General features: G+C 44.6%; 1 protein-coding gene across 1 annotated transcript; it reads left to right on the top strand.

The window, feature by feature from the left end:
- Window positions 1-2,218: 2,218 nt before the first annotated feature.
- LOC115481999 (chitotriosidase-1-like) lies at window positions 2,219-24,782 on the top strand. The gene is made up of 11 exons (XM_030221520.1): window positions 2,219-2,299; window positions 5,415-5,444; window positions 6,511-6,712; window positions 8,506-8,562; window positions 13,903-14,068; window positions 16,556-16,680; window positions 16,946-17,069; window positions 17,171-17,353; window positions 21,007-21,123; window positions 21,661-21,828; window positions 24,361-24,782. The coding sequence occupies exons 1-10, from the start codon at window positions 2,275-2,277 to the stop codon at window positions 21,799-21,801; spliced, it is 1,170 nt and encodes a 389-aa protein (XP_030077380.1). The 5' UTR covers window positions 2,219-2,274; the 3' UTR covers window positions 21,802-21,828; window positions 24,361-24,782.
- The last annotated feature ends 810 nt before the right edge of the window (window positions 24,783-25,592 follow it).

Below are 25,592 nucleotides of genomic sequence, written 5' to 3'. Positions count from 1 at the left end.
TTTAAATGCACAGGAGGCGAGTCTCTCTCAATTGAAGCTCTGAAACGAGGGGGGGCATAGGATGAAGGTGAAAGGGGATAGAGAAGAAACCTGAGGAAATACTTCATGGAAAAGGTGGTGAATTCATGGAATGGCCTCCCAATGGAAGTGGTGGAGATCAAAACAGTTTCTGAATTCAAGAGAGCTTGGAACAAGTCCATAGGATCTCTAAGGGAGTGATATAGAGAGTAGATGGCATGGATGGGCAGAAAAGATAAGCCATATGGTCTTTATCTGCTTACATTATTCTCTGTTTCTATGAGGACCGCCTGAGGATTAGAGCCCTGTGCAAGATAAATCCACTGTAAATGGCAAGATTATCCATCCAGGTATCATAAATCAGTATGAGGAAATCTTACAAAGCAATGGTAACCATTAAAGTGAAAATCTGTCTTGTATCTGGCTATCCTTTCTTCTCTTTGTGTCTGTCTGTGGGGGAAAAGCTTAATGAATCAAACCATTAAGGAATATGAAATAAAGTGTTTACATTTCATTTCACAGAGCTTCTGTGTGCATAATGCACCCAGGTCAGACACTTTGAGTCTTAGGGTGAGACCAGCTTGGCACAAAGGAAGCTGATGCTCTGTTAATTGCTGTCCAAGGGGGTGGGAAAGAAGGGTCTTTTCACTCTTTGCTGATCCAGCTGGAGTGAAGGGGGTGAAGCCAAGCTTTTGCTACTCAGACTTCATCGACCAGATGACTATCCAACAGTTTGCCTAGTGGATTGTGCCAGCTTTGATCACCATGTTTTTGCCCTTGTGGGTCCCAATGACTAATCCTCCCCCATCTGGACTATTGTAATGTTCTTTGTGTAGGACTCGCTGCCAAACTTTTCAAGAAATTACAACTTATTGAAAACACATTTTTAGGCTCAGCAAGTTCAGTAGCCTGTCCTCTCACATTGTTGGTTTCGTTGGCTTCCAATCCATAAACATATTTGTTCTTTCAGATTTTATATGGATGCACTTGCGATTTACTGATTAGTACTGCCTCTGGATTCTTCTTTGGTCAATCATCTCGTTTACAAAATCAGTTTCTATTGCATCCAATTACTATTGGCAATTTTCACTTTCTTATATTAGCTGCTGCTCCCTTTTTAGCAATGGCAGTAGCGTTATGGAATTCTCTTCTTCTTTTGATCAGAATTGGAACAAAATTATTTGTCATTTTGCAAAAGTGTGAAAACTTTCCTGTTTAGTCAGTTCTGAACTTTTCAGTAATTACTTTACCCCCCTGGTGGCTGGCGATGCAGTAATGCCGACACAGCCCATCACTAGCGCATCCTTGTAAACGGGGGGGGGGGGGGGGGGTAGTTGCTGTGATTAATAACATAATGCAGTATAATTTGTCAAATTCCTATTTTGTAACTTGATCAATATTTTAAGATATTTTTTTATTTAACTAATTGATTTTTATTATAGTTACATTATTAGTTAGTTAATTGTTAGCTAATATATTGGCTTTATTATAATTATGTTTTAAGAATTTTTTTTTGTTAAATTTGTACCCCGTGCTTTCCCACTCATGGCAGGCTCAATGCGGCTTGTTTTCTGTAATTATGTATGCCACATTGAACCCTGATTACAGGGAACTAGCAGTCTATAAGTATTATATTGATAATGATTGAAGTTACTAGATATGATTCTCTTCCTCTATCATGTGCTGCTCTTACATTTCTTTGCTTCTGATGCAAATCTGCACACTCCCCCCCCCCCTTTTACAAAGCCACACAGCAATGTTGCATTACTGCACCAGCAGCCAGTAGCGTCTTTGTAAAAGGCGGGGGGGGGGGGGGGGGATGCATTAAAGTTCAGTTGATGTCCTGATTTGTAATAGTGAGATCAAGTATTGGATGTAAAAATTCCTCCTAAAAGCAGTAGATTTAGCTAAACAATGAACATTTTATTTCCGCAAGATGAACAATTTGGCCCAAAGGTTTGTCACAATGTCTTGTAAAAGACTGAAACTCAGAAGTCAGAATGATTAAGCAGTACAAAATCTGGGGGAGGAACTGTTTTAGCCCTCACAAGAAGAAAGAAAGGCCTGTGAGCACGATGGCAAAACATGTGGGAAATCTTTCAGTGATTTCCTCATTTCTGGTTCTCTGGTGTTCAGGGGGAGGGAAGGGAGGGGGCGCAGTAAAGAGGAAGGTGATCCAAACCAACATGACTTAGCAGCCAAAATAAAGGGACAAGAGCAGCAAGTCCCAGGCAGACCAGAGCGTCCATAGGCAGTATGGGGAAGATGAGCCTGTGCACAGGTATGTTTGCAAGGGGCGGGGCAGAATTTGGATATTCAGTGCTTGGGATGTCAGGGGTGAAAGGAGACTCTTCAATATAATTAAACCTGTATCAGGTTTTATTTATTTATTTAGACATTTATACCCCACATTATCCTGAACATACTCGAGTTCAATGTGGTTTACAATAAATAAAATGACAGGCAAGGATTACAAAATCATAAACAAAATATCAAGTAAGAGCAGAATAGCACAAATAAGAACTAAATAATAAACCATTGATGGCCAGTTGCAATCTAACACTCCATCAACGAGTAGAAACGTCTCAAAGAGGAAAATTTTCAGTCTTTGGTGAAATACCAAGCAATCCAGCTGACCCCTGATTGCCGTTGGCAGCGAGTTCCACCACTTAGCAGCACCCTGGTATCTAAAGTCTGCGGAGTGAACTGTCTTAGAGCGAACTCTCTTGCAATCTGGAAGATGAAGTTTAAGGTAGTCCCTAGAACGAAGAGGAATAATTATTAAGGGCTGCATGTAATACGGTGTCATGCCGTATAATATTTGAAAGACAAAAATGCATAATTTTAAAAATAATCCTGACTTAAATGGGCAGCAGGTGCAGCTTGAGGTATTTTGGGCCATTTGTAGCCTTTTTAGGACACCCTCCTTACATCCATCATAGATGGAATTGCAGTAATCGAATTGAGTTAAAACCAAGGATTGACCTAGCAGTCAAAAGATGTCAGGTGAGAAATATGATCTGATTCTCCTGAGGAAACCTGAGGCTCGAGTGTGAGGTGACTGTCAAAACTTCCGAGGGGGCGAGGGGGCACCATGTTCATCTTTACAGCAAAATCAAGAGAGGCCGGTGGCACCTTATAAACTGACCAGTTTATTGAGGCCTGAGCTTTCAAGGACCAGCGTCCACTTCTGAGGAAGTTTCTTCCTCAGAGACTGGTACAATTGAGCTGCTGTTTAGATCAATAAACTCCTGAATCTAGAAGGTGCCCCCAGCCGTCAGCTAAAACCATTAAGTTCCCTTTTCAAAACTGCAATATAGATTTTCTTCCTGAGGAAACATCAATGTTTAAAGGTTTGGAAAACTTTCCCTTCTTAGCTGCCTGAATCATCAAGTTTTGTTTTTTTTTTTTTTAATCTGGAGATTATTTTTTACTCAAATTACTTGTGGCCAGACTGTTTCTTACTGAGAAAATTAACAAATAAATTCTTCTGAAAGGTAACAAAACAGCTGGAATGAATCCTGCAGTGAGGAGTTAAATTTACTACTACTACTACTATTTAGCATTTCTATAGCGCTACAAGGCATACGCAGCGCTGCAGAAACATAGAAGAAAGACAGTCCCTGCTCAAAGAGCTTACAATCTAATAGACAAAAATAAATAAAGTAAGCAAATCAATTAATGTGTACAGGAAGGAGGAGAGAAGGGTAGGTGGAGGCGAGTGGTTACAAGTGGAAATATGGAAATAAGAAGAATTATTTATTTATTGCATTTGTATCCCACGTTTTCCCACCTCTTTGCAGGCTCAATGTGGCTTACAATACATCACAGATAGTGGATATATATAGGAAAGTATACATTTAGTATTACAGAAGGATCTTGGGTAACATGATAATGATAGAACATGATAGTGGTATGATAAGCAGATATTGTAAGACATTTCTGGATATATGTATAGGAGTTCACATGTGTTGATCTTTGTGGTATGCCGTGTTAAAGAGATGGGTCTGCAGTAGTTTGCGGAAGTCAGTTAGTTCATATATCGTTTTTAAGTTGCGCGGCAGCGCGTTCCAGAATTGTGTGCTCAAGTAGGAAAAGGTTGACGCATGCGTTAGTTTATATTTTAGACCTTTGCAGTTGGGAAAATGAAGATTAAGGAATGTACGGGATGATGTTTTAGCATTCCTGGGTGGTAAGTCTATCAGGTCTGAAATGTAGGCTGGGGCGTCCCCGTGAATGATGTGAACTAGGGTACATATTTTGAATGTGTTTCTAGATAATAATTGTCTGACGGACCTCAGTGCGCTTCCCCCTCCCCGGGCACATCCCTCACTTATCACCGGGAACCTTAAGCATATGGAGACCCTGTGCTGCTGACTTGCAAGAGCCCATTGCAAGTAGCACACGAATATGTGTGAAAGATGGACATCCTCAACCTGGGGTTTATTTCAGCTAGTTAGTAATGTAGCAAAGTGGACTGAATTGCTAGATTAAGGCTCCAGGCTAAAGAGGGAGGAACCTGGGGGTGATTGTAGCATCTATAAAGGTGATAGCAAAAGTCAGAAGGATGCTTGGGTGCATAGGGAAAGAAATGGCCAGCAGGAAAAAGGAGGTGATGATGCCCCTGTATAAGACTCTGGTGAGACCTCATGTAGAATATTGTGTACAATTCTGGAGACCAACCTTTTCAAAAAGATGTAAACAGGATGGAGTCGGTCCAGAGGGCAGCTACCAGAATGGTCAGTGGTCTTCATCATAAAGCGTCTGGGGACAGACTTAAATATCTCAATATGGAAGAAAGGCGGAAGATATGATAAGCGACATTTAAATACCTTTGTAGCATAAATGCACAGTAGGCGAGAAATAGGATGAAGGTAAAAGAGGATAGACTCAAGTAACCTGGGGAAATACTTCTTCATGAAAGGGTGATGGATGTGTGGAACGGTTTCCAGGTGGAGGTGGTGGAGATGAGGAGGGGATCTGAATTTAAGAAATTGTGTAAAAAGCTTGTTGGATATCTGAAGGAGAGGAAGAGTTAGTAGAGACTAGCAGATGGCATGGATGAGCAGAGATGGGTGATATGGTCTTTATTTGCTGTCATTTTCAATTCTTACCTCTGGAAAGACACACTTAAATATTCCAATTCTCTCTGCAAATGTAATGTGTCTTTCTGGGGGGGGGTTTTGTGTGTACTATCCATGGATGGTCATCTTAGTCAACAGATCATGAATGATACCAGTAACATCTTCGCACTGTATTTGCCTTTTGTTCTCTTTGGTAATGAGGAAACAGAGAAATTGACCAAAAAGCCGTCAGTCATTTTCTTTCAGTGACCTCTTGTCTGCCAGGAATCAGGATGAATAATGACCAACTCATTTTATTTTTTATCATTCCAGGTTTGGCCGTCCTGCTCTTCCTTCAGTACAGTGAGTAACTACTTTCACTTTAGTGTGACTTGGAAGGGTTGTTGGGGGGAATCGTACAGATGATGTGTTGCCTTATAAACAAACCATGTGCAGAAGTATCCTGGGTGTGGAGTTGGAGTGGGGTTTGGACTTTTGGATTTTCAGAAGCTTAAGCATTAGGGTTGCCAACTAGATCCAGATCCGCTTGATAGGGTTGATCCACTCCTGGTCTTAGCCTATTGCATACAGGGACTTTTGGTTCTGATTTCCCTATTGGATTCCCTGCATGGATCAGGGTAAGCCCAGGACTGGGTCAACCCTGTCGGGCGAACTTGGAGTTAGTTGGCAACCCTAGACTAAGCATAAATTTTTTTTAAAACTTTGTGAGGGTGATTTAGTAAACATTTCATGCAGGTAAAATGCTGATTTACCCACATAAAAGGCAAGTATTAAAGCCACGCCAACAAGTCCATGCGGGGAAAGTAGGGTTTGTACATGTACAGTAAATTTGCTCAGGGGAGGAGTCTGGGAGAGTGGATGGAGTCATGATTTACACACTCAGACTCAGGGGCGTAGCCAGACACCCAACTTTGAGTGGGCCTGGACTCAAGATGGGTAGGCAGAAGAACCCCGTCCCTGTCCCACAGGTGATTTGGTCTCTCCTTGTCTCACCTGCATGCCATCTGCTATTTACAAGGTATGCAGGAGGACAGTTGTTGGGAGTTTTCAACTGGTGAAAGCCACACCATACGTGTGCTGCTACTGGGTGGGCCTGGGCCCACCCAGGCCCACCCTTGGCTACACCACTGCTCAGACTTCTATCTGTGGCTCAGCAGGAGTCAGAGTCCATATCCATCAGCTAGATGGTCATCGTTGATAAAGATACTTAAGCACCTTCCTTCCTATTAACCTAGGTGCTATCTTATAGAATTATCTTCCTCGTGCACTAAATAGCAGGTGAAAATCATTGTCCACACTTGATGTACAATTGCCCTCTTACAGGATGAACTATAAGTATGTTTGAGTGGGAGACGACCTCCGTCTTCTTCCCGTACATCTGCCTTGTAACGTCCTCTGTCTTTTGCAGGTTGTGCTACTAAACTAGTTTGCTATTTCACCAACTGGGCCCAGTACAGACAGGGTGCGGGACGCTTCCTTCCAGAGAACATTGACCCTTCCTTATGCACACATCTCATCTATGCCTTCGCCAACATGAACAACAACCAGATCACAACCTTTGAATGGAACGATGAAACATTGTATCAGAATTTCAATGGACTCAAGAAGACGTAAGTACCTGAATATATGTAAAACCGCTTTGAATGTAGTTGCAAAAACCTCAGAAAGGCAGTATATCAATTCTCATTTCCCTTTCCGAGTTAAAGCAATTGTGCGGGGTAGCAGGAGACGGTGTATGGGGCTACTGTGCTCTAGAGCCACCGGGCCACATTTAGGCGTTTTATCTTCGGAGAAAACACATGATGGGGGGGGGGGGGGGAGATTTAGATCACTGATGGCTCTTGAGGCCTGCAAACATCTGTTTTTTAAGGATATCCCTAATTATCATGCATGAAAGATTTGCATACACATCCTATGATCTCTCATACATATTCATTACAAATTTCCCCCTTGAGTATCTGTATTCCAATCTAGTTACACAATATCACAGACAAATTATCGAGTAATTACAACATATGTTCCATCTCTCCTTTACCCTTCACTATCAATTATAATGTTCTATTACAAATAGTAAAAATATTCAAAAACAATACAAAGTATGGCATGGTATACTGTCATAATTGTCTATTGCTCATGTTTTATCTATTCTTACTGTACACCGCCTTGAGTGAATTCCTTCAAAAAGGCGGTAAATAAATCATAATAAATAAAAATAAATACATGCATTCATTAAATCACCTTTATTAAATTTTCTCTTCAAATATTTTCCAAAATTTCCACAACTCACCTATTCCATATTAATCATACACCACTCATAGTTTCTCATTCCATTCACTAAAATCTGTACCACAGTACTGAAGCCATCACACCTCCTATTACATATATGGAACTGTATCCTTTGACACTTTGATAAACTTCCACGTACAGCAATAATTGTTCTTACTTCAGTAACATCATACATTGCACGTTATCTTATTTGCACTTTTAGGAATTACAATTCCGAGTTCAGTATGGTGTCTGTAAATGAAATCCCAATCTTCCTGAATCCACCAATCCTTGTTATTATTATGTCTATACAGTGCGTTTTTTTCTAGCAAAAAAGGTGCCGGTACTCAAATGCCAGGCCACCTTTCAGGGGTGAGGTGATCACTGAGGGACCCACCCCACAATAGCCAGGCCCCCTGCAACCAGTCACAGAATCTATGCCAAGGCAGAATTTGTGTGTAGGGCCTGAGCTCTTTCGTTAAAACTTGGGGACTATGGGTCAATTTTAGCAGACAATGAAAAAGGTGCCGGTACTCAGTACTCCCAAGTACCCCCTCAAAAAAAGCCCTGTGTCTATACCATCTGACAATCTGCATAATACTCTTGCTTAGTGGAGAACACAACACTTCCTTCAAATGCCGTCTCCTTATTCGATCAAACTGTTCTTCTCTTTGTTATTATGTCCAACCCGATTCATCAGGCAGAGCCTGAAAACCTGACCCAATTGGACGTAAATACCATCACTAATTTCAAGTTTTATTCTTTTTGGATAGTGCAAAAAAAGTCTGAAAGACTCCCAGGCCTCTGTGATATGAAGTAGATGGCTCCTCACACTGTTCCCTCTAATCTGAGCGGGAGTCCTGCATTTACAATCCTGCCAGTAGGGGGTGCTGTTTCACGATCACATTTTCAATAGTGAGGGACAAGCGAGTTCTGCAGAGCCGAACCTCAAGATTGAAAACACAATATTGAAACACCCCTGCTCGGCTTAGAAGGAACAGTGCTCCTCGTAGGATATTACTCAGGTCCAGAGCGGACAGTGAACGTTGTCAGTAACCCTCTTTACCCCACTGAACTGAAAGTCCAGCTTGGAAGCTGATACAGCACATAAAGCACTTTCCTCTGCTTCTCTCCCCAGGAATCCTCGTCTGAAGACGCTGCTCGCCATTGGTGGATGGAATTTTGGGACCCAGAAGTAAGTTCTAAGCTGTACATGGATTCCATTGTACATACATGTGATACAACTATGCACCGAATTCTGAGCCAAAGTTGCCAACATGTTAAGGGAAAAACACCCTCCCCCCCCCCCCCCCCCCCCAAATATCGTGCATACAGAGGGCAGTTCTATAACACGATGCCTGACCTGGGATCGGTAGCATGAATCTCACTACTCTGGTGTTCTGTCAGGTACTTGTGACCTGGATTTGGCACTGCTGGAAGCAAGATATTGAACTTGATGGACCATCGGTCTGACCCAGTATGGCCGTTCTTATGTTCTGCTGCTTACATTCCTTTATAGAACGCCAGCGTAACCACATAAATACGCACATGACAGGTGCAAAAGTGTTCATGCCTGAACGTCACAGGTATGTGCTTAGCTATAGTATTCTGGAAGTTTACTTGCAGGTGAGGCTCCGCCCACTTGCGTGCCCTTTTGCAAATCTATGCTGGGTATTTGCAGAATAGTATTTAGGTGGGAGTTTGAAAGCTAAGCCTGAATGTGGACTTAATAGACACATTAATGTGTTAGAAATTACCTTCCAAATAGCAAACATTCTGTTATTTGCATGATTGTTTAATGCTGCGCAAGTAAAAATGAGATGCCAAACATTGAAAAGCATGCAAAGCAGCTCACTGTTATGCAAATTGAATAACACAACTTGTGTTCTTCATGAAGAAATATTATTTGACAGTTTGATTCCTAGTAGTAGGGATCACTCTGGCCCCCTCCCCCTCCCACTTAGCAAGGAAAGGATGGGAGGGCTGAAAAGGTTCATACTGGGGGTGGGGGGTAGACAGGATAGGGTTACCATCCAGAAAAAGGAGGACAGATTGAGCCAGTTTGGGTTTTACTTCCATTGCTTTCAATGGAAGCAAAACCCAAAACCCGGACTGCATCAATGTGTCCTCCTTTTTCTGGAGCCATATGGTAACCCTAGTTGGGTATTTCATTGGAGTGATAGGAGGGTTGTTCCTGGTATTACTGATTTGGGGTCTGGAAATCTTTGCTTTGCTGTGGCCGAGGACGGACAACATTCCCGGCTGTAGCAACTCAAAATCCAACTGTGCACCCAAGTCTTAATCTGTGGTATTGAGGTAAGGCAGGTTAGTGTCTTCTGGGATGAATTGAGATGTGTTAAAATTGGGAAATTTAACTACAACTTAGTAAATACCCCTGTCTGGAAATTTAATTTACTTAAGGGTCCTTTTACTGCGGTGCGGTAACAGATTTAGCACACGCTAAATGACACACATCGCACTGTATAGTTATGAGCTACCTGGCACTTACATCTTCTTCCAACATTAAATGGTTTCAACTTGCACAACATACGTATCTTGTAATAAACATTACGTACTGTCATTTGTACTTGTGCTTTGTTACTTGTGAAGATGTTTTGACAGTCACTCCTAGAACCAATGAAGTAGAGAGAACGTGATATACAGCCCTATCAGAACTAGATGAAAAACCATATTAACAGCATGATAGACAAAAGCCATTAATCAGCTTACAGTGTCCAGAACCTACTTCTGATGACTTCAGACACAGTTCTCTACCCAGTGGCGTAGCAAGGGGGGGAGGGGCAGTACGCCCCGGGTGTCAGCTCAGGGAGGGTGCTCCCTGCCAGCTCCCCCCCTCGGCGAATCGACACCCTCCCCCCCCCGACCAGCTACCGCACCCTACCTTTAAAAAGAATATCGGGAGGCGAGGCGCCCTGCCCTGCACGTAAAAGAAATGTGGACCGTCGGGTCTTCCCTCGCTCTGTCTGTCCCGCCTTTGCGGAAATAGGAAGTTGCGTCAGCGGAGGGCGGGACAGATAGAGCGAGGGAAGACCCGACGGTCCACATTTCTTTTACGTGCAAGGCAGGGCGCCTCGCCTCCCGATATTCTTTTTAAAGGTAGGGTGCGGGAGCTGGTCAGGGGGAGGGGGTGTCATCGTGCTGCACCCGGGGGTGGGGGGTGCAACAGCGAACCGCCCCGCCCCAGGATGCAGCCCCCCCTGCTACGCCACTGTCTCTACCTTTTCCCGGCTCCCTTCCCAGGTCTCCTTAGTCAGTTTTGTCTTCCTCTGTTGAGCTGCTTTAAAGGGAGCGCAGGCGCCCTCTGCTGGTCTGGATAATCTTCAGTTCTGTAACTGAGAGCTGCAATTTAGCGACCGCTTTACGTGAGCTGTGGGCCTAATTTTATATTGGTAGTTGTGCTCGTAATTCACATGATAGAATACTAGCATAAGTCAGCAGTCGTGCCGCGTCAATAGCGCTGAATAAGGCATATTGCATGCGTACGCGGGAGCCCCACCCCTTGGCTTTACGCACCGAGGGGCCCTTTTACTACTAAGGCACACCTAAAAGTGGCCTGCACTGGTGTAGGTGCGTGTTTTGGATGCGTGCCTGGAAAAAAAAGGCTTTTATTTTTGTGCCTGAAAATGGACACGCGGCAAAATTAAAAGCAGTGCGTGTCCATTTTCAGCCTGAGATCTTATCACCACCCATTGACTTAGCAGTAAGGTCTGACATGCTACCCAGGTGGTAAGCAGCCAGCACACAAGCGCCACATGGTAGAAAATAGAAAATATATTCTACCACGTATTTTGGGCGGTTAGCTTAGCGGAGTTTAAGAAAGGTTTAGATGGCTTCCTGAAGAAAAAGGCCATAGAATGTTATTAAATGGACGTAGGGAAAAATCCACTATTCCTGGGACAAGCAGTACAAAATGCTTTGCACCGTGGATCTTGTCGGGTGATTGTGACCTGGATGGGCCACTGTCTGAGACAGGGTTGTGGGCTAGATGGACCTTTGGTCTGTCCCAGTGTGGTGATGCGTATGTCTTATGTCTTGGGCGTGTGCCAAAAATGGACTTACCACCCGGGACACACTGTAGCTGGGTGGTAGTTCCAATTTGACGCACGTTGGACATGCATAAGCACCTTTGCGTCTTTGTAAAAGGGGGCCTAAGGTAGTTGTGCGCTAGAGTTATAGACTCCCGCAGCATGCACACCTAGCCATTACATGCATAAGCGAGCAATTAGCGCCTAACTTTAGAGGATGTGCTATAGAATGAGGATACCCTAGTTCTGCAGGGATTGGTCCTATCAGTTATACCCTTTGTGCACTCTGTTCCAAACGTCGGGAGCGTCATATAGAGTGTGTATGCCGATGACATCCAGTTTTTCTTCCCTTTGTCTAGGACTGATCTTGATGGAACTTCTAAATTACAAGAAGTTTTCAACAGTGGCGTGCCAAGGGCGGGGAGGTGGGGGTGGTTTGCCGGAGCAGCTGCAAGGCTGTCGGCTCTGCCGCTTCTCTGCTCCCTCTGACATTACTTCCTGTTTCCGCAGCAGGGAACTGGCGGAGCCGACAACCGCACGACTGATCTCTCCACCCCCAGGAGGTAATAGAGATGCACTTGGGGGGGGGGGTGGATGTGATATGCCGGGAGGGGGGGGGCGCAGCGGCGATTCGTCTCGGGTGGCAGCCAACCTAGGAACACTGGTTTTTAATGCTGTCTCGACTTGGATGGCCCGTAATAGATTACAGTTAAATATTGAGGAAACAGAGGTTATGTACGCTGCTTTTGTTTCAATTTGTGATTAAAACTTTACTTAAAACATTCTCTTTTTCTGTTGCTTTTGGTGCAGGTTATCAGTGATGTGTTTCTTGACTAGGGTTTTAGTATGTTATTATTCATTTTAAGTTCTGTCTGTGTGATGTCTTTCCTATCTTAATGGAATTCCATTTCTTTTCTTCACATTTCTTTGCATTTTCAGCATTTGTTTTGTAAACCGCCCTGACCTGTTTGTTCTGATAGGGTGGTATAACACATTTTAATAAGCAAACATAAACATCTTTTATGTTGCTCTCTATTTTATTGGTTCTAGGAGTGACTGTCAAAACATCTTCACAAGTAACAAAATTTGGAGGTTACATAAGTATTGCCATACTGGGACAGACCAAAGGTCCATCAAGCCCAACGTCCTGTTTCCAACAGTGGCCAATCCAGGTCACAAATACCCGGCAAGATCCCAAAAAAGTAGAAAATATTTTATACTGCTTATCCCAGAAATAGTGGATTTTCCCCAAGTCCATTTAATAACGGTCTATGGACTTTTCCTTTAGGAAGCCGTCCAAACCTTTTTTAAACTTTGCTAAGCTAACCACCTTTACCACATTCTCTGGCAACGAATTCCAGAGTTTAATTACACGTTGAGTGAAGAAAAATGTTCTCCGATTCATTTTAAATTTATTACACTTTTTTCTTTCAAAGCACAAGTACAAATGACAGTACATAATGTTTATTACAAGATACGTATGTTGTGCAAGTTGAAACCATTTACTGTTGCAAGACGATTTCAAGAAGGCAGTGCAAGCTATGATCCTAGGAAGCTTGGACTACTGTAACATCATTTATTTAGGGTTACCTCGGTCTTGTGCGCAGTCACTTCAAGCAACGCAAAATTCCGCTGTGTGATTATTTGGGCTGTGTAAGATATGATCATAAATGTTTGAAATGGCTGCTCACCAAGTACCATCTTTTGTACAAATTGGTGCTAATTACTCATCCATATGAGGATTAACCTGTTTATTTGAAACAAGCCGTGATGCGTCATGTGACGACGCGTGCATTGCGATCACAGGACCAGCGAAATCTTGTATTACCCCCACTACAGTACCTTCGTTTAGGCTTGACTTGGACCGGTGCTTTCTCTGTCATCGCACCATTAGAGTGGAATAAATTGCCTCTACATTTAACGGCTGAATCTGGGTTAGCGCATTTCAAGAGATCTTTGAGAGACTATTTATTTTGTTTGGCATTTTTTGTATCCTTTTGATTTTTCTGTGCTCTTTGCTCATGGACTCACTTTTAGCTGAGATTTTGCTACTGCCTTGGATTTTCATTCTTTTGTGAATGTGTCTCTGTACTTTTTATTATGTGTGGGGTTTTTTTTGTATCCCTGCCTTCGATAAAAGCAGTATATAAATAAATATTACTATTAATACACGTTATATGTAGGTACTTTATCTGTCCTTAGGGGGCTCACAATCAGTTTTTGTACCTGGGGCAATGGAGGGTTAAGTGACTTGCCCAAAGTCACAAGGAGCTGCAGTTGGAATTGAACCCAGGTCACAAGGATCAAAACCCACTGCACTAACCACTAGGCTACTCCTCCACTCCATTCTATTCTATATGGACCTTTCAAATCAGCAGGGGTTGTTGTTTTGAGGCTGCTTGTGTGATGGGTCTTTTTCAGCTTTTTCTATGACCTCCTGCCTCCATGACTCTCCTCTGAATTTTATTAAAATGCCTTTTCGTTGTTAGGTTTACAGGAATGGTTTCTTCTGCTGCCACGCGCCAGACATTTGTGAATTCAGTGGTGTCATTCCTGCGGAAACACGGATTCGATGGTCTGGACCTAGACTGGGAGTATCCAGGGTCCAGAGGAAGCCCTTCCCAAGATAAAATGCTGTTCACAACCTTGGTTCAGGTATTGAAACAAAAGAGAAGTAAATGAGCTGAAGCCTTAAAAATGACAGCCCAGTGTGTCACAGCTACAAAAAAAAAAAAACAGTTGGATGTTAGGGATTATCTGAAAAGGAACGGAGAACATCATTATGCTTTTCTGTAAGTCCATGGTGTGATCACGCCTACAGTAGGATACTGTGTGCAGTTCTTGTCACCCCTTCTTACATATAGCAGCAGAAACATCCCGAGCCGAGCCGGAACTGTGCACTGTGTGACATGCACCCCCCCCCCCCCTATCACCACTGTCCAACACGCCTTCTAGCACCTCAGCACCTCTGCCCTGCCCACTGCACAACACACCCCCTATCACCCCACCTGACATGCCCTCTAGTACCTCTGCCCTGCCCACTGCACAACACGCCCCTAGTACCACTGCCCTGCCCACTGCATAACATGCCCCTATCACTCCATCCGACACACCCTCTAGCAGCTCTGCCCTGCTCACTGCATGATACATCCCCTATCACCCCACCTGACATGCCCTCTAGTACCTCTGCCCTGCCCACTGTGCTATAACCACCAAAGGGGATACTGTGAATGGGGAGTGATTTGTGCATCTTGTCTCCCTTGCACCTTTTGTGGGTGCATCACCAGCAAAACCCTCAGGATGGCCCTGGAAAGCGGAATTAGAAAAGGTTCAGAGAAGGGTGACAGGAGTGATAAAGAGGAAAGAACTCCTCTTTTATGAAGAGAAGTAAAACAGGTTACAGCTCTTCAGCTTGGAGAAAAGACAACTGAGAGAAGTATTATAAAAGTTTATACAATCATATTGGGTGGGGGGGAAGAACGGTTATATAGGGAGCTGTCAACAAGACAAAAACAAGGGGACCTACCATGAATTGTCAGCCAGGTAGATGTGGGGGAGGCATTGTTCATCCCTGGAAGTGAATGATCAGAAACTGATCTACTGGGTACTTTCCAGGAAAACACATTTTTACATCCTCTCTTGTCCCAGCCCTTGGGTTATTGTTTATGTTTTGGGATTTATTAACCACCTTTGTGAAGATTCACCCGAGATGGTTAGAGACCAGAAGTTTTAGAGGTGGGACAGATCCACCAGCCTGAATGTGAGACCCACAGAGAGAGCACATTGTGTCTGACACACGGGATTAGACCTGGGTTCACTTAGGAAAGCACAAGGGGAATCTGTAATTTTAGTGAAGAAGCCTTAACGTAAGGTCAGCTCTTGTGCATCTTGGTGAGATATGCGAAGTCCTGTATCTTGGTACAGCCCAGTCTCCTTCACCTCACTTAGAACGTAGACATTACAGGCCGGTTCTGGGAATTTTAGGCATCTATTTTCCTTTATTGAATATTAGCTTAACCGGGTATTAATGTGCTTAGTATTTAAAGGGAAAGGGGATGAGTCTTGATATACCACCTTCAAAGCGGTTTACATATTAAATACAAGTATTTCTTTTGTACCCGGGGCACTTGCTCAGAGTCACAAGGAGCTGCAGTGGGAATCTAACCCAGTTCCTCTGGTTCTCAGGCCACTATACTAACCATTAGGCTACCCTCCAATTTACACATAAACATTACGCTGGCCATAGAACTGGGTGGGGGGAGAAGGGGCAGTGCTTCAATATTGTGCTTTCAATTGCTAGGGGCAGGCGGGTTCCCTGGAGTCCTGCAGACCTTGCCTGTGCCTCACTATTAAAAATATAATAGTGAAACAGTGCCCCCCACTGGCAGGATGGTAGGTGGCGGACTCCTGCTCAGCTTAGCGAGAACTGTGCCAACCCATGCTCTGCCCCTGTGTATGTATATATGTTAGAACCAATCGGTTTTCTGAAGAGGTGCCTATCGTATGCCTGAAAAGTACATAACTGCTTTTGTTTACAAATTTAAGCAGGACCACAAACAGAGCCACGGAACCCCTTGGCTATTTAAAACCACGTGTACATTTTAGTCATGTGTAAGTTGCATGTGTAAGTGCAAGCCCTGCCCAGGCTCCGCCCACCATGTGCCTGCACCATTGCATGTAGGTACCGTTTCATAGAATAGTGTGGAACTGGAATATTAACATTTACACACACGTAGCCTGGCGTCCTGGTCACTTATGTTTGTTCGTGCTGATCTCTTTATAGAATTACCCCTAAGTTACACAGCGGAGGGTCATCTAGTCACATGTAAAAGATCACAACACCAACTCTATCAGGGATCAGGGTTGGCATCTCAGACCCTGTTAACGCCATGGAAGCTATTTTGTACAAAACCGATGCCAGACTCCTCCAGCAGATAAAAGACCTGAACGGTCCATCCAGTCTGCATACTCAAGGCTTCTAATAAAAACAGAGATGCTGGGGAGGAGAGAGCTGCATTTGTCAGGCACATTAACAAGTTAGGCCATTTGTAGAGGCCTCAGTGCAGGACCATCATAAGAGGATTACATTTGGATGAACAATTTGGATGTTTAAAAGTTGCAGCTATGAATCTGTATCCGTAGGACCTGATGAAAGCTTTCCAGCAAGAAGCCAAGAACACAGGAAAAGAGCGACTTCTCCTGAGTGCTGCCGTGGCTGCAGGGAAAGGAACCATCGATGCGGGTTATGAAATATCTAAAATCTCACAGTGAGTAGTCCAGGAATGGTACAAACTGCCAATCACTCTCCTGTCATCACTTTATCTCACTCCGTAGGGTTACCATATGGCTCCAGAAAAAGGAAGACAGATTGAGCCAGGCTGGGTTTTACTTCCATTGCTCTCAATGGAAGCAAAACCCGGACTGGATCAATGTGTCCTCCTTTTTCTGGAGCCATATGGTAACCCTTTCTCACTGTATATAAAACACACCCCGTCCTACTGACCACCAGTTCTCTCTTTCTCTCATCTGCAGGGTCCTGGATTTTATCAACGTCATGACCTATGATTTGCATGGGTCTTGGGAGTCGGTCACGGGACATGTCAGTCCTCTGTACAAGGGAATAAAAGACACTGGATCAGCCGGATCCCTCAATGTGGTGAGGATCCAGTCTTACAGTTCATCTCATTTTTTGTGCAAGGAAACATAAGGAGTCATACATTCAGCTTTAGAAATAACCTTCAGCCTATTCTCTAACAGGATTTCGCCATCAACTACTGGAAGGACAACGGGGCACCTGCCGAGAAGCTGATCATGGGAATTCCCACTTACGGCAGATCCTTTACCCTGAAATCTTCAGACTCCAGTGTAGGAGCACCAGCTTCAGGACCTGCATTACCCGGGCAATTCACTAAAGAGGCAGGATTCTGGGCTTACTATGAGGTAAACATTTTGCAGTTAACATGTGAATTAGTGCACTGGCACCATTATCTTCTTTAGTCCAGGGTTCACCTCTCAGAGGTGGTGCCTTATGTCAGTTCCTCTTTTCTTATTCAGAGAGATGCTCTTCAAGGAATGTGAAAAAGTTTGCAGTTAGACTCTTTAACATAATAACATAAGAATAGCCCTACTGGGCCAGACCCATGGTCCATCCAGCCCACTACCTTGCTTCCAACAGTGGCCAATCCAGGTCTCAAGTTCCTGGCAGAAACCCAAATAGTAGCAAACTTCATGCTACTGATCCCAGGGCAAGCAGTGGCTTCTCCATGTCTACCTCAATAGCAGACTATGGACTTTTCCTCCAGGAACTTGTCCAAAACCTTTTTAAACCCACATACCTTAACCACTGTTACCATATCCTCCAGAAGCAAGTTCCAGAGCTTAGCTATTTATTGAGTGAAAAAATATTTCCATGTAACTTCACTGAGTGTCCCCTAGTCTTTGAAAGAGTAAAAAATTGATTCACTTTTACTCATTCTACACCACTCAGGATTTTGTAGACCTCAATCATATCCCCCCCCCCCCCCCCCCCCCCACAATCCGTCTCTTTTCCAAACTGAAGATCTTAACCCCTTTAGCCTTAATAATTCCTAGCATCCTGTTTTCTTTCTTGGCCGCTGCTGCACAATGGGCAGATTTCAATGCATAGCCTACAATGACACCTAAATGTTTTTCTTGGGTGCTGATCTCCAAGGTGGACCCTAGCATCAGATAACCATGATTCAGATTATTCTTCCCAATGTGCATCACTTTGCATTTGTCCACATTAAATTTCATCTGCCATTCGGATGCCCAGTCTTCCAATTTCCTAAGGTCTTCCTGAAATTTTTCACAGTCCACATGTGTTTTAACACCTTTGAATAGTTTTGTGTCATTTGCAATTTTAATCTCACTTGTCGATCCGATTTCCAGATCATTTATAAATATGTTAAATAGCCCCAGTCCCAGTATAGATCCCTACGGCACTCCACTATTCACCACCCGCCTCCCAACCACCAGCCCCGGCACAGACCGTATAAGTCTGCCCAGCACTAGCCCCGCCTCCCAACCACCAGCTCTGCCACCCATTCTAGGCTAAGCCTATGTATCGAAGGCTTGCCTTACAAATGGGTGTGTCTTCTGTTGTTCACTAAGGTCTTTTTTCTGCACTTTTAAAATGTTTGCAAATCTTTCTGATACAGAATATTTATGTAGAATTAGTTTGAATTTTTGTGGTTTAAAATTCTACAGATTCCTTGTGTGAGTGGTAATTGAAATCACTCATTTATTATAATGTTGCCCAATTTACCAGCTTTCCTAATTTCTGTAAACATATTTTCATCTGTGTGCTCATTCTGTTCTGGCAGATGGTAGTGCAGCCCTACTAGTATACTCCTTCCCTTCACACGTGGAATTTCTATCCAAAAAGATTCCACGCTGCTATCAGTTTCATGTGGAATGTTTATTTTGTTTGACTCTATTCCCTCTTTAACATATTGCACAACCCCCCCCCCCCAAATTTGATCCCCTCTATCATTGCAATATCATTTGTACCCCGTTAACACAGTGTCCCATTGATTGTCCTCCTTCAAGTCTACCAAGTCTCTGAGATGCCTATTATATCTACCTCATCATTTAGAGCTACATACTCTACCTCTTCCATCTTATTTTTAGGCTTCTAGCATTTGTATACAGACACTTCAAATTGTGTTTTTTTTTCCTTATATCTACAAGTTGATTAGAAGTTGATGAGGATAATTTGGTTCCTTTACTCTGCTCTCCCCTTAACCACTTCTGGCTTTCTTTCAGCATTGTTGAAACCTCTCTACTTGGATTCCTTAAATATCTTGTTTCGGTGGTATCCTTTAAGGATACTCTACACCAAACCACGCACTCCTGGATGACTGTCAGCTTCCACCCCCATTTTAGTTTAAAAACTGTACTATCTCTTATTTAAAAGTTAGCGCCAGCAGCCTGGTTCCATCCCGGTTAAGGTGGAGTCCATCCTTTTAGAATAGGCTCCTCCTTTCCCAGAAAGATGGGCAGGTCTTGGCTATAGGATTACTTCCTACTTCAACAGGGTGATGCTCTCCTTTTAGGAGATCTCCCTCCAAGGCAGCACAGGGGATGCCAGGCTGGAGGTGGGACATCTCTACAACGTCCCTGTAGGTCTTCTCTATGTACCTCTCTGTTTCCCAAGTCTGATACTCTAGCCTCAAGAGAACGGACTCATTCTCTGAGAGCTAGGAGCTCTTTGCATTGAGCACACACATATAACCTCTCGCCAACGGGGAGATAATCATACATGTGACACTCAATGCAAAAAACTGGATAGCACCTCTCTCGCTGCTGGACTGTTGTCTGAATCTTAATATTATTGAGTTGTTTAATTTATTAAAACTTGTACAAGAGATATTAAACTACTATAAAGAGCTTTAAGTGCGGTGACTGCAGAGATCATGCCCCCAACTAGAGGCCAACTTAATTTCAGTTTTGGCTTTGGTGTTGAAACTGGCTCAAAACGCCATTACTAAAACCAAAACTCCTCCCCCCCCCTGAACAAAAGCAGGCTGCATGGCCACTGCCCTTCCACTACCTGTAGGCCTTGGTGGTCTAGTAGTCACTACTGCCCATGCTGGTTCCAATCTCAAAATGGCCCCTGCAAGACTGTCAAGGGAGGCCCTGTCCGCCATTTTGACTGCGGAGCCGGCATGGGCAGGAGTGAGTACGGATTGCTCCTGCCCCAAAAAGGCCATAGGGAAGGCCCCCGGGGGAGGGAAGGTCAGTGGCTTTTGGTTGGCAGTTGGGGGTGGGCCAGGGGCCGTGCATCCCGCTTTTGGTCATGACACCCAGTTTGGGTTCAGATGAAACTGTGCAGTGAATTTTCACTGCAGATTCAGTTTTGGCCAAAACCGAAAACCCCAGATTCAGTCGCCCTCTATTCCCAACAATTATAACACAGCCTGTAAACTTACATATGTAGTAACATAGTAGACGACGGCAGAAAAAGACCTGCACGGTCCATCCAAACTCATATTCTGCATTAAAAAAGCCCCCTTGTCACTTGAGTCACTGAAATGTAGGATAATTGCATTGACTCAGTGACCAGTGGCGTACCAAGGTGGGGGGGCGGTGGGGGCGGTCCGCCCCGGGCGCACGCCGCTGGGGGGGTGCCGCGCGCCTGTCGGCTCTTCGTTTTCATGCTCCCTCTGCCCCGAAACAGGTTACTTCCTGTTCCGGGGCAGAGGGAGCATGAAAATGAAGAGCCGGCAGGCGCGCGGCACCCCCCCCCCCCCAGCGGCGTGTACCTGGGGGGGGGGGTTCTTTCACCGGGGGTTCGGGGGTTCTTTCGCCGGGGGGGGCATTGCGCTGTTCCGGGGGGGCGCTGCACCCGGGGGGGGCGGGCCGTATCGGCGATCCGCCCCGGGTGTCAGCCCCCCTAGGAACGCCACTGTCAGTGACTTAAGCACTCTGACATCCTGCATCTTTCAACCTGTTGAACTACAAATGATGGGGAGTTTTATAAGCAGCTGTGAGCAGGTACCACCCTCCCAGTGAACAGCAGCTAAGTGTCATGTGCACAACTGTCCCTTATACACATCCTTTTGTTACTACAGATTTGCACTTTCCTGAAAGACGCAACCACCACCTGGATTGAGGAACAGAAAGTGCCCTATTCTGTGAAAGGGAACCAGTGGGTGGGATACGAGAACGTCGAGAGCATCAAACGTAAGGTGAACACACAGAAATATTCTTACAGAGCGCTGATCCTCATCTCAGGCCTCTGGTTTATGAGGCCCGGCTGCTTTTCACTCAGCCCTTGAGCTCACAAGGAGGGACAGAAAGAAACTGGCCTTCAAGAGCTATTTGATTCTGTGCCACCCCTTGATTATGGGCACAGAAAAGAGCCAGATGGGGTAATTCTGTTACAGGCCACTGCATGCATAAGTTACCAAGTTTTCACCATGCCGAAGTCTGCTTTGAAACTTAATTACACCTACTGTGTGGTGTGCGTAATAGTGCCATGAAAATATGTGCACACCTTTGAACATCTAGACATATGTGGATAAATAACACACCAGCCTGCCCCCCCCCCCCCCCCCCCCACCGGAACGCTTCTGTCAAATACAGGTAAGTGTACACTCATACTGGGCCTATTTCTGTCTTTTAAACCCACCCTACACCCCCATGCACTACAGTACGAATATCGACCACATTGGAAGCCTCGTGATGTACAGGATACATCCTGACCTTTCTCCTCTGCTTCTCAGGTGCAGTATTTGAAGATGAATAACTTAGGAGGGGCCATGGTTTGGGCCATTGATCTGGATGACTTTACCGGCTCTTTCTGCAATCAGGGAAAGTTTCCTCTTATAAAGACTCTGAAAACTCAACTGGGTCTCGGTAAATGAACAGGACCAGAGGTCACATTCAGAGAGGTAAAAACTGAAGACTTATCTCTTCAACAAGGCCATACCACAATGATCCATAATAGGAACTGTAACCCATCACGACTTACCTGATATTTGAATGTTATCTCTCTATACCTGATTGCTTAATTCCATTATGTCATCCATGTTCTCTATGTAACACCAATTGTATCTTTTACTCTGGAATGGCGAATGCCATGACGGAACATTGTAAGCCACATTGAGCCTGCAAATAGGTGGGAAAATGTGGGATACAAATGCAACAAATAAATAAATAATGATTCCTGGCTTCAAAATGTTTCCAGTAACCCCTAGTGGTAGTCTTGCGGTTCTACAGCTAAGGATAAATCTGCTGTATAAGGACCCATGTGCCACATTAATAACACCCACCCCTTAGTCTCCTAAATTCAGCTAAATGGGCACTTGGGAGGTGTTCCCAGGTAAAGCCCACAATTTAGCCAGCTAGTTCTTTCAGTGCTACCCAGCTTGGTCGAGGAGGTTCTCCTCAGCTCCACAAATGGCTGACTCACTAGGTTTATCAAAAATGTAAGCCACAAATTGTTGTGCATAAAAAAACGAGCTTAGGATCCTCAGCTATGTTTGATATTGTGATCTTAGACATTCCTGGTTCATTTGGAAATTAGCCCATGCTGATTAAAGCTTGTGAGGTAAAGTGAACAGGTGAGAGGAGGGTCTCAACTTTCTAGAGAGTTCCTGAGCTCTGAACAGAGAAGCAGACCTGCCAAGTCTCCCACATTCAGCAGGAGACTTCTGTTTTTGCGGATCATCTCCCGCACTACCGCCAAAGCGGGAAAGTCTCCTGCTGAGACACCGGGTCAAATGATCGCTTTTTCCCCTCACTGCCACCACCACTGCTGCTTCTCCCAATGAGCAACAGTGGCAGCAAAAACTACTAAAAAAACAAGTGCAGAGCCACAGCAGCCTTCAGGCATGCGCTGTCAGCTCTGACGGCCATCTCTCCTCTCTCTGCCCCCAGAACGGGAAGTTGACGTCAGTGGAGGCAGAGGACTGGCAGAGCCAACAGCACATGCCTGAAGGCTGCTGTGGCCCAATGCTTGCTTTTTTTTGTTTGTTTGTTTGTTTTGGGGTTTTTTGTCAGGGACACTGTTGCCCGTCAAGGAAATGGATACCGGGTGGAAGGAGGAGTGGGAGGCAGGAGGTGCAGAATAGAGAGAGCAGAGGGGAGGAAATGGTAGAGTGGAGACGCTGGATGGAAGAGGGGTACAGAGAGAAAAATGAATGAAAAGATGGGGAGAGAAAGAGAGGACATGGAAAGGGGCTGGAGAAGCTGCTGGGGAGAAAGGGGGACCCTGGCTGAACAGATGGAGAGAGAAAGAGGGAAGATGGATGGAAGATTGCGAGAAAGAGGGAAGACACTGTAGAGAAATAGGGAGAGAAAGAGGGGAGACACTGGAAGGATGGGGAGAGAAAGGGGGGGGACACACTGAACGGAATAGGGCAGCGAGATAGAGAGACATTGGATAGAAGAAAGGGGGGGAGAGAGAGGGAGACCCTGGATGTTAGGATCAGGAGAAAGAGGGAAGGTGCTGGATGGAAGGGTAAGAGAGAAAGAGAGGAGACACTGGAAGGATGGGGAAAGAAAGAGGGTAACTGCTGGATGGGAAAGGGGAGAGGATAGAGTTTAGTGAAAGACTAGAGAATAAGAGGAAGGGGCATGGGGAGAATAAGGGTGAGGAAAAGATGAAAAGCCATAGGTAGATGAAGTAAAAAGAGGGAAATTAAAGACTGGGAGGGGGGACCCTGGAACTCAGAGGGAGGGAAGGAGGGAGGGGGGACCCTGGAACTCGGAGGGAAGTGGAGGGGGGACAGGGGAGGGGGTCAAGGGGGAGAGGGAGGGGGAATGCACCACCTGTAAAAAAAAAAAAGAATTCAGCACCCCCAATCATTTTGAAAAGTTGGCTCCTATGAATAACAGCATTATACTGTCCTACCCGAACTGAGCATATGCGGGAGACCTGGCATCAGTGGCTGAAGCATGCTGCCAACTGCTGCACTGGTCAAACAGCACGGTAGGGAGCTCATGCAGTGGACCTGTTCAACTAGCGGGGCTTGATTCAACCAGTGCCACAATTTTGGGGTGGGTTTATGCTCAAAGTGGGGGGGGCAAGGCCCCCTCGTGGTTATGTCCCTGGGGGGAATAGATGCTGGATAGGGGGTGTAATAGAGTGAACTGAAACACAACTCTTACCATCCCTGCTGTCACTGGTGTAAATAAAATATTTTCTGGAATGGCCGTGGAATTGAGGTGTGTGAAGGGGTGGAGCCATAAGGTAGAGTGGGCAGGGCCAAGGCAGAGTGGGGTGGGGCTTGGGTGTGTACTAAAATCTCCCCCTCAAAAATCAGGACCACTAAGCAGCTATGGAGATGGCCATTGGGAGGCATGCATGCGTGTGCAAGTGTGTGTGTGTGTGTTAGTCTAAGTCTAAGCAAAAATGTTTTTTGCCAGAAGTTCATCCCTTTGTTCTTTGATTCTTGACTAATTGAATATTTTTCCTTTAGGTGAAATTACACTTGATTAAAGTGGTCCCAGGTCTATCTCCTTCCACCAGCCATGTCAAAAGTAGAGGTCATTCCTCCCGCAATATCTTTCGCCTGGACAAAGCTGATGATACCTTTGCAGATCCAGCGGATCCCTCCAAGTTCTACATGTGTTCCCATGCTATGACATTTAGCCTTTCGTGTGCAAAAGAGCTGGGCTTCAGTGACAGCTACAGATGTTGTACCTGGTCCTCAGCTCCTTGTCAAGTGCCCCAGCTGTCAGCAGTGTCATCTTTTTCCTAGGTCCTAATGTCCTTTCAGTTGCTTTAAACGAAAGCCGAGGTGATGGTTCCTGGGAAGTTACTCGGTGAAGTTTCAGGGATGAATTCTGAGTGTTATAACCAAGCTTTGAGTATTAAAGACATGTTACATTTTATGCCATATTTGCTGTTCTTGTGAGGACTCATTTCATTCTAATTCTGCTATTTCTGTTCCCAGGGATGAAGCAGGAATTTCTCACAGGTCACAACAGCTAATGTTTTCTAAAGTTCAGAGATTTTCCCTTGATACTACACTTATTAACCATTTGTAATCAGCCTACAGACTGACCAGGTACACGTCAGAGGCTGCCCCACTGAACAAAGCTCACAATTACACAATCACTTAAGAGACTGTCCCCGCTACACATTCACCATTATTCATTCACTGCGGTGCGTGGCAAAAGCGGCTGCCGCCAATAGCTCAGGACTTCTTTTACCGCAGCTTAGTAAAAGGTTTGGACGGCTTCCTAAAGGAAACGTCCATAGACCATTATTAAATTGACTCGGGGAAAATCCACTGCTTATTTCTGGGATAAACACAACTCAAATATTTAAAGTAGAGAATGGTGCACCCAAATAGTTCTTAATGTTAATATTGGGGAAGTCTCATATAGTCACATACAGGCATATCTCTTGAGCCTAATTGCAGTGACAATATTTAATCATCGACGACCCCCCACCATCCATACCATTTTTTTGGATTAATTTTACTATCAATAACTAAGTGATTAGGTGCCACACGTGAAGTAAGTGGAAGATTTCTATTTCTCATTAAAACATTGGTTGTAACCGGTTATTTGGGAATTCCAACACTTATCTGCTTGTATATTGTAGAGCACCCAGGAGCCTTTAATGTACTTGTAAGTAGAAAGCCGAACGATATTATGACAGGATTTCTGGGATAAGCAGCATAAACTGTATTGAACTTTTTGG

Source organism: Microcaecilia unicolor, chromosome 12 (genome assembly GCF_901765095.1).
Source record: "Microcaecilia unicolor chromosome 12, aMicUni1.1, whole genome shotgun sequence".
In the NCBI taxonomy this organism is placed as follows: Eukaryota; Metazoa; Chordata; class Amphibia; order Gymnophiona; family Siphonopidae; genus Microcaecilia; species Microcaecilia unicolor.
Note: the sequence above shows the minus strand (reverse complement) of the source record. Positions and strands in the feature narration are given on the sequence as shown.